Source organism: Prunus dulcis, chromosome 6, assembly GCF_902201215.1.
Source record: "Prunus dulcis chromosome 6, ALMONDv2, whole genome shotgun sequence".
Classification (NCBI taxonomy): Eukaryota; Viridiplantae; Streptophyta; class Magnoliopsida; order Rosales; family Rosaceae; genus Prunus; species Prunus dulcis.
In genome coordinates, this window is record NC_047655.1 from 368,131 (window position 1) to 378,206 (window position 10,076).

The 10,076-nt window shown below is 39.0% G+C and overlaps 1 protein-coding gene and 1 pseudogene across 1 annotated transcript; both read right to left on the reverse strand.

Annotated features, from left to right (window-relative positions):
• Window positions 1–333: 333 nt before the first annotated feature.
• On the reverse strand, window positions 334–6,245 carry LOC117632946 (annotated as a pseudogene).
• A 1,685-nt stretch (window positions 6,246–7,930) lies between these two features.
• LOC117632484 (ethylene-responsive transcription factor ERN1) lies at window positions 7,931–9,026 on the reverse strand. Its single transcript, XM_034365969.1, has one exon. The coding sequence runs from the start codon at window positions 8,990–8,992 to the stop codon at window positions 8,126–8,128; it is 867 nt and encodes a 288-aa protein (XP_034221860.1). The 5' UTR covers window positions 8,993–9,026; the 3' UTR covers window positions 7,931–8,125.
• Window positions 9,027–10,076: the final 1,050 nt, after the last annotated feature.

Below are 10,076 nucleotides of genomic sequence, written 5' to 3' on the forward strand. Positions count from 1 at the left end.
GGCACCGACCCGTTATCCTTCCACTGCCAAGAGCGGGAGGTAGTCGTTGCTCTGTGAAGCCAGCCTTACGCAGTGCCCTCCTCTCTAGTAACCCAGTGACCGAGAGCCTTCGCTCAAGCCACAAGGTTCAACTCCTGGCTTGGAATGGGCGGGCCAGAAGATAGCCAACCTGAACCCGACCAGCTAATACTGGGCCAATGTTCCAATACCTCAAAGCCCCCACTTGGGTTACAAGCTCACGTTGCGAAGCTCGGCGATACGGGTTCCTCGTGTTAGGTTTATAAAGTGTAACTTTTTATATCAACCGAGCGATGTGGGATAAGTTGCAGGAGCGAGTGCATCTTGGCCTCTGATAATGACTTGACTTTTGCAAGGGTTTTTAGGGGGAAAGATTAGTCTACCTTAGCTTTGAGGATGGTCCCGTCTGCCAGATGCACCAGCTTAAAGTAGCCTGATTCGTCAACGGAAACCACCTTGGATGAGAACCTGATGGTGCCACTAGGGAGTTCATTTGCAAGGCCTTCCAACTACAAGTTCCTTTTCATGCATCGAACTTCATGGTCTCCGCTGCACATCATTTAGACTCTCAATCATTTGAGCATGCTTGAATATTGATACTAACAAAATCAATGAAATAGAAGCAAAGTGATAGACTCTAGCAAACAATTGAAATCCAATATTAAGCATCAGTAAGAAATACTTTTAGCACTTATACTATTGATAAACTTACTGTTTTCCTTCGGCCTTAAATGACATCTCAAACGTTTGAAGCCCTGTAATTCTTGAGGAAGTCACATTCCTGTACATTCAAATCTCTGCAATCAGTTTCGTGCGTGCAAAAGTAGAACTTAGTAAGTACCAACAAACATGTTAGGATTGTATTTGCGTAACTGACGGTTGAGATTGGCAGTCTGAGAACATAACATGTTAGGATAGTTGAAGGGCAAGAGAGAGTGGTGCATGGAGAGAAAATTACCCATCAAGTGTGACATGATGTTGGCGAAGAGAATCGGCAAGACCAAGGGAATTTAAGGCCTTCCATGAATTTATCCATCTTGTGAATGCAAACCCTGTTGTCCTCAAACTATCAGATGATTCCAACACGAAGCTTCCAATCCCCAGCCTGCACCCAGAAATTTCAATTTTGCTTCCAACCATAGTAACAAATATATGAACCATGAACATGAGAGAGAGAGAGAGAGAGAGAGAGAGAGAGAGAGAGAGAGAGAGAGAACCTGTGAAGTCCTAAGGATCTTGCAAGGCCAGAAATTCCAGCTCCCACAATCATAACATTGCTTCTGCTTCCATGTTGTACTTGATTATGCTCTGGAGACTCAGGCTTTCTTTTACTTGGGTTTTGATAGAGTGTGGAAAGAGAAGAACAAAGATACACAGAAGAGACCAATGCGAATGAGAGATGACTATATTATTCATATTTGTGATGGGGATGTAAAGGACAGGCTTAATTGAGCTGAAGATGACGAATGATGATTGGCGATCAATATTGACAGCAGCAGACAGTGTTTGGGTTTGACTTCCCTTCTCTTCTTCTTCTTGTGCTCAAAACAGATGAGCTGTCTATTTTGACGAGGCAAATCAAAATAAACTTTGGGTTGTTTCAAGTTTAAAGCCGCAAGATAATCATCGGCAACTTCTTCTCTAGTTCAATATTTTTTCTTATGATGGTATAATTGAGGAGTGCATGATGATTTTTTTGGAGTATCGTAAATAGAACGGAAGTGCTATTCTTAAAAAAACATGATCGGAACCGAGTATAGTTGATCAAAAACCCGAGTATAGCCGTCTGGCTATACGATTTATAAAATAAATATATACATATAGCCGCTCGGCGATACCTTTGCAAAGAAATATTAATAAATAATAAAAACAGCGAATAGCCGTGCGGCTCTACTATTTATAAATAAAAAACCAAGTGTAGCCGCACGGCTATACTAAGAAAAAGGTGTTAAAAATAAATATAGCCGGACTGCTATACCTTTTTTCAGAAACATTAATACAACCAAGTATAGCCGATATGATTTTTGAAAAAAAGGACCCGCCTTTCGATTAGCGCCCACGTGTCAAAATAAGTATAGCCGACTGGCTATAATGTACTATTTAATAAAAACATTTAAGAAAAAAAGACCTTTTATCTTTTCTAATTTTCCTGCATCTCTTTTCTTCATTTTTGTTTCACATCTCCCTCTTCCTTTTCATTATTTAATAGAAAAACATGAACAAATAATCATTATATTTTATTTTTATTTATAACAAACGAAACAAGGACATACCACAACGGTGATTTTTCAACATAAACAAATTATATAACATAATATAACCACCAAGGGAGGAATGAAGAAAATATCGCAGTATCAGAAGAATCCACCACCAACCTCAACTGCTGGATCAAACATATTTTTCAACGGTAAACAATGAGATGCCTAATATCAAGTACTTAAATTTGAAGGGTGCAAAAGTAAATTGGGATGGTCTTGTCACGTTGCTGCGCTGATGCAAAGATCTGATGTTGGACGCCAGAGATTGTTCTGGTTTCGATGAGAACGACGATGAAATATCAAAGCTTGTGTCTCATATTAGTAAATTTATATGCGAGGGTTCTGAATTTCCTAAATTTCTTTGTAGCATGGACAATTTTGTTCTTCCTGTTGATGGATACTCATTTCATTTGCATGTGGAGGAGACGTGGGATGGAATGCTCAATGATTTGGGCGACGAGGAATGAAGAACTATTTGATTGTACTAAGCGATATCTCATCTTTTTTATATTTACAACACTAATGAGCAATTATGTGCCTTGAGTGTGGTGTTCATCGTATGTTTCTGGACAATGTTACTCTAATGAGGGCTTGTTATAAGTTCCTATCTTGATTTCATAATAAGATGTATGCTTAATTTGGAAAATGGCCATTCTAAATTCCTTCGCTACATTTTCTGTAATATCACATGTGCTCGCGATTGTTCTTCAGCCTTGCCTCTGCCTCTATTTCTATCTTAACTTTCCCTTCCCACCAAAGGTTTTCCTAGCTAAATTTCTTTGAGGTTTAGGAAAAATTTCTTGGTGAAAGAATGTTGGTTGCACCAGCTTAACAACAGGCACAACCAGTAGGAAAATGAAATAATATGTTATATTTAAGAATGAGATGCTACTTCTCATCATCTAACACATGTTGTTTGAATTCTCATTTAGAATAGTTCATATATCAATGTCATATGACCTCTGATACCTTCAATTAATTTCGAAATAGAGCTGCAAACTTCCCTTCGCTGTCTTGTTAGATTGTTTTATATCCAATTTCTCATCTACATAGAATACAGCGCGAACTGACATATCTCATAGCAGAAGAGCATGGTCGTCAAGTGCAATGAGAAAAAAAGGTTATAATTGGGTTTAGTTCATAATTACAACGGATACATTTTAGAGAGTAAATTGCTATACAAGCAATTTTATACTATGAAATTCAAAATTCTTTGATCCACAAAATGCTGTCGGATACCTTTTATTACTATTATTAATTTTGGTATTTATGGGTTTAACCTGTATTATTTGTTAGAAATAAAATTCATTTTTTATTCTTGGCCAATGGACTAATAGCTAGAAATCATTAGAATGAGAGGTATTAGAAAGAATTTAAATTCTCATTCCCCAATATCGCTTGTATAAATAAAATAATTGAAGAAATAACTCTAGTCCACCCTAAACCCTAAAATGACACGACAAAATTGTATATTTGAAAAGTTATAGCCGCACGGCTGTACTTTCTAAATACATTCGGATATTTTAAAAGTATAGCCGTTGGGCTATACTATTCGAATATTTTGAGAGTATAGCCGCACGGCTATACTCTTTAAATATATTCCGAACGAACATGAAGCTTGCACTATACTCTTTAAATATAATCCAAACGAACACGAAGCTTGCACTCGGAGGTTGCAGACCCAGTCACAGCCATTTCGCTTCTCTATCAACTCAAGCTTCGATTTTCAGGTTCGACTGCTTCGTCCTCTGGGTTCGACACCGAACAAAGACCCAACCCGCCTAGGAGGCCCCCCTAGCCGCCTAGCCGCCCACCTAGGCTGATTTTCCGAGCACTGCGATTGACTGAAAGTCTGAAACCCGAAATTGAAGAAGTTTAGCTGCAAATTTGAGCTTGAGATTGAGATTGGGAAGCCGAAGCAAGCATAAGTCAAGTCCATAGAAGAAGAGATCATGAGACTCTTAATTCATCTATTTCCATTCCTCTCCCTGTTTCCAGCCTTATTCTCTTCTCTCTAGGCTCTCTCCCAAACGACATGTTCACCTCACCACACCAACGACAACTACGACAATTCCTCCCTCTGCCAACTCCGCCTTCTTCTCTTCTCTCTTCGCATTGACGGCATGGCGCAGAAGAAAACAACACAAAATTTGCTGACTTCGTGTCTGTCTTCAGTGGAAGGAAATGATGAAGCTATCCTATCATGGAGTTTCTATGGTCTTGCCAATAACAAGGTACGGTTTTTAGGCCCCAATCTCAAATTCTGACTATTTATTTCTGGTTTGGTTAAGCAACAGATTGATTGGTTTGGTTCTTCTTGCTTGAAACTTGATAAATCTTTATGCATTCGATATTCTTCCATTGATGGTTCTTCTTGGTTGGACTGCTTTTCATTCTTTGGATATTGCATTTCTGTTATAGATTTTGACATTTGATCATGCCCTCTTGTTTGCTGATAGAAAAAAAGAAAAAAAAAAGAAAAGAAAAAGAAAAGAAAAGGTTATCTAATTCATTTAAGCTTTTATATTTGTTCTTGTATTAGCATTTGTGTTTTTGTAGTGTGAACTCCACCTCAACTCCGAAGAAAATAAATGAATAAAAATTAGAAGGTGCATTTGCTAACGCATGGGTTGGGAATCTCTTAATTATATTTAATTTTTCAAACTGACTTCAAAAGCATCAGATTAACACGCCAACATGAAATATAGTTTATCGAGCCTCCATTAGTGTAAAAGGACTGTGACTACATTAGCTGAAAATGCTTTAGAGGAAGGATCGACTTCCAGTTCATTGAGATCCCTTTGACTATAAAAACCAGGTTTTTGAGGTTGAGGCGATGACCCTTCACCACTCAGCATTACAACTGCAGCTNGGCATGCTCGGTCTATCTGCCGGGTTACGCTGCACACTTGAAAGACCTACATGAATTGATCTCACAACTTCATGTAGATCACTGGAGTCCCCTACTGATGTATCAAGCACTTCAATGGACCTACCTTCTGTGTATAGCATCCATGCCTAAAAGAATTGATCAAAAGTTCAAAACCATTGTGCTTAATTAAAAGAAGAAACAGAAACAAGTAATGAGTAAATCCTCTGTTCCTCTTCCTACTCGCTATCTGTAGCACCAACACACCTATTCTTCAACTCATTGAAATCCTCTGTTTCTCTTCATGTGTAACCTCATTCTTCAACTCATTGAGTCCTTGTCTAGAATGTGTTGAGAGCCTTTTCACAGCTATTTCTTGTCCATCTTTTAATGTACCCTGAAATCCATTAGCCATATATGATTACCAAAATCCGTACTCTGTTGTTTGCAAACGTTCAATATACGACTTGTATCCATAGTCCTGACCCTAATGACATGTGGAAACTGTCAAGCTAACTGTAGGGAGGACTATATTTGATTTTACCTTAAAGACTGATCCGAAACCACCTCTCCAAGTTTATTGTTGTTTGAAAAGTTTTTAGTTGCACAAACAACAGCGGCCAAGTCAAATAATGGTAATTCCAGATCTTCCTTTTGGCCTTGCTTCAGTTCTCCTGTGAAGTACGTAGTGAAGTAAATAATGTAGCATGGAACCTTAGCTTAGAAACCAGAGAGGCAACAGCAAAAATTTTCTATAGAACTGAACCTACCTATCTTAGAAAATGGAGGGGCAGAAGAGTACAAAATCAAATAGCTTACCATTTTTGTTGCTGGTTCTTCCTCACATATAATAGCAGGGTTAGGCCCAGGATCAGCAGTCCAGTAGACAATTCGCTTGGAACACCAATTGTATCTATAGAAGGAAGAGTAGCAGTAGGAATAGCAACACCAAGTCCAGCGATACCAGAAACAGCGGTGATTGGAGGAACAAGAGGAGAAACCACTGGTGCAGCTCCCAGGAATGGTGCCGTTGGTAAAGAAACACTGCCAGTGCTATTGACAGCGGGAGTGCCTAGGCTAGAGGACCAGCAATACTGCATACAAAGCCAATGTAAGACCAACTAAAACAATTCAAAAAAAGAATAAAGTGCTCAGAAAATACCAACCCTGATCCAGAGCCACTGCGATCCAATTTCTGCATGAGAATTGATCGAGAGCGGGCATTCAATGACTGTAAGATTAATAAAACAATACGTCAATCACCTTCACTCAGGTCAACAAAAAAAATTATGCAGTGCAGACACTCTTTCTATGCCAAACTATCACCCTTGGCTTTGCAGTGCTGATGTCTGCAATGCCTTGAGAGACAATGCATATCTTACTGGTTAAAGCAAAAGGGAGGGATAAGTGCCCAAACCAGTAAAATGATTACAAAATTCATGGATACTATGTTATTTTGAATTATCAAGCTCAAAAAAAAACAAAAAAATCTTAAATGAGCAATCTTTCCAATATCAAAGGTTAAAAAGCTGGCAGGAGTGCAAAGATGGTAGTTCAAATTATTTTTTGACCTTATTTTTCTCGTAGGAGAATGAACTAATCATTTAAGAAGTAAGAAATATATATCTACTCAAATAAATAAGAGAACAATAAACACAAAAGATACTAAGCCAATCGAACCAACTATAGATACCATAAGCATCAAGCAGCAAAAAAGCTTAAAAGCAATGGAGCAGCAGCAGCTTCCATACATTCAACAATTATTCCCAGATATTACTGAGCCAGAGCAAACAGTTCTTAGCAATCATATCACTCCACAAATTCTTTGTGTTAATAGAAAATAAAAACATAAAAGGAAAGATGTAACCAACCAAGCCACCACCTTCATCGTCATCAAAATCACCAGCATTTGCTCCAAGATCTTGCATTCCAGCTTGGTCTGTAACAGCTGACACCTAAATAGAAAAATGAGGACTCGGGTTCGGGTAGATGAACTCCCAAATTACTTAATATATGGTTTTAAGCAAAACCATCCTTTTGGGAAACCATAAGGATGCGCAATTATAGACCAAAATCATGCAAAATAAAAGAATATATAAAAACAAAACTTTTTAACATTTTCGAACCTTGATATTATCTGACTTTTACTTTTGTATTTTCTGTAACCCATTTTACAAAACCCAACCCGTTAGTTCAAAAAAATATTTATGACCACCAAAAAAAAAAAAAACAGATATCATCTTCTTCCCAGCGCCGCCTTCTCCTTCCTCTCTCTGTTTCGATTTCATCTCTCGATCTCTCTCTCAGTCTTTCTTCCTAACAAGCTGCACCTCAGCGCATCCTTAAGCGTCGCCGCCTCCTGCGCGCTTCAACCGCGCCTCGTCGGCGCTTCAACGACAAAACACCCCCCCAGGCCGCCTAGGCTGCCTTGGTGGGCTCCCAGGCGCTGTCTAACTCCCTGGCGCCTACCCCTAACGAGTAGGGTGAAATCTCGGCGGTGTCCTCCCGCCTAGGCCGATTTTTCGAATCTGCTGAATCTCCGCGGCATTGAGGCATTGAGGCATTGACAGCATTTGCAGTGATCATGATCATTAAAAGGCTGATTTATTATTTTCCTATGGCTCTACACACTACACACAACATGTGGATATGGCAACACAGCAGCAGAGTTTGAAGTAGTGTAAATTGAGAATGAAAAAGAAATCTAAACCTGTCCTTAACTTTTGAGAATGGTTTTCTTCATTTTTGAACCACCAATATCAAAGCAATTGTTAATCATACAGGCTGAAACAAATCCGCAATAGCAGATAATTATATTACAAACTATTAATATCATACAGGTTCCTAGAATTTTCATGCTTTGAAGAGCCTTGCTCTAAACATGATTTCTCTCAAGAGACTGACTCATTCAAAACTATAAAACTCAGAGAAAAGAGAGGAAAAGATTAGCAGCCAGCCAGCCAACCATCATCACATCACATCAGCCAAGGCAGAACAACTGCGAGAGAGTAGGAAGATCCCATAAAGCATCACTTCCATCGTACTCATTGACCACATGCTCATTCCCTCCATTCATTGCATAAATCGAAGCTGATATCTGCCTCTCTACCTTTAAGCGCTCAAACTCCATCACCTCTGCCTCTGCTGCTGCAACATTACCAATGCCTTTTGTTAAGTCCATCCCTTCATGGGTTAGTGGAAGCTGATCAAACCCAGCTAGGAACGGCCATGACTGATCCAAATGAAACATAGCCGGTTGAAGCTCCCCAATGCAGTTGCTAAGGTCTGGTCTATATGCATCATCAAACGCTTGAATGTCCTGGATTTTGTAGCAAGGCAGAGAAGAACTAGAATTAGCATTGCAGTTGGCTGATGAAATGTCACTAAACGCTTGAATATTGCCGCTACAAATGCTAGAGCTAGAACTAATTCTAGTAGTTGTAGCAGCTATAGGGGTGGATTTTAAGCTGCTGTTGGGGGTTGGTGGAGGGCTTTGTTTTTGCTTCAAATTCAAACTTTTCTTGTGGTTGAGGAGGTTTCTGATTTTCAAAGAGAGTGGAGAATTGGAAGGGACGTGAGTGGAGAAGTTGGTTCGGGTGTTGGAGCCGCGAAGAAGATAAGCAGCTTCATCATAAGCTCGAGCAGCTTCCTCAGCAGTCTCAAATGTTCCCAGCCACATTCTTATATTCTTTGTTGTGTCCTTGATCTCTGCCACCCACTTCCCTGATGGCCTCTGTCTCACCCCAACGAACTTGCATTTGGTCTTCAACTTGCTTTGTTTGTTGGCTGAGACTGAGACCCCATTTTCCTTTTGCTGCTTTGGGGCTTCTTCATGTTCTTCTTCCATGGCAGATATGTTGGTTGAAGAGAGATTTTGTCAATGAATGAGAGAGCAAAATGGTGGGTTGTGAGTTATATAAGCTTTTGTTGGTAGTAGTGGGTGGCTCGTTTTCTTTCTCATGTCAGCATATGTCGATTTGAGTTTGTTTCTAACTGAGGATGACTGAATTATCAAAGTGCGCTCAAGACTAAATCATACATTAGTTATTTGGTTATTTTTACTTGTGTTTATTCTCTCTGTCTCTGTCTCCATGGGAAATGCAATCCATTCCTTTCCTTCATTTTCTTTTCTTTTATAGAAAATCTTTTGCCTTTGCCTCCAAATAATATAAGCACCAAAACCCACAAAATGATAAGAAGGTGATAAATAAGTATAGAGAAAAATAAAATATTAAATAAATAAATAAAGAAGATAAAAATAAGTGACGACTTGACAAGTCAAAGCATGGTTAGAAGTAGTAGGGCAGAGGGCGGGAGTGGTTGTCGTCACTCCTCACCACCACTTGGTCAACGGAACCAGGAAGCAAAATTCGTGAGAGCACGAAGGCATGACACATGGCGTAATAGAAAGGGAAACGACAGCTCGCATTGGATTTGTATACAAAGAATTTGATGGGAATCTCATTGTGCACGCTGTGTTTGGTGGAATCTTTCTTTTGACATTACACACCAAACACTTGCTGCATTGCGTTAACAAACACGCTGCTGCCTACAATACAAATTAAACATGTATTCATAAAAAGATAAAAACCAAAAAACAAACAGAGAATAAATTGAGTTCAAACCAATTCTTAAGAATATTAAGCTAATTTAATTGAGCTAGTCCAGTTCAGACCGAGACATCAAACGAGGATGACGCTCAACTTCATCGTTCGCGTCCAACAGAAGCATTTTGCATCAAGTTAAAACGAGTTGAACCAACCAATAAAGTGTACCCAGCAACTCATTTTCTCATTTTGCATTCTTACTTAAAAGTAATGGAACCAGAAAATATGATAATTTTTGGGTGATCCTAAATTATGCGGATGTAATGTAACAAAACTTTGATTTATTCTGCACAATCAAATCAAAGAAAAACATGATTCTGCACA

Excerpts from the sequence above, each read along its gene's own strand:
- LOC117632484 (XM_034365969.1), bottom strand. The coding sequence starts at position 8,992 with ATGGAAGAAGAACATGAAGAAGCCCCAAAGCAGCAAAAGGAAAATGGG.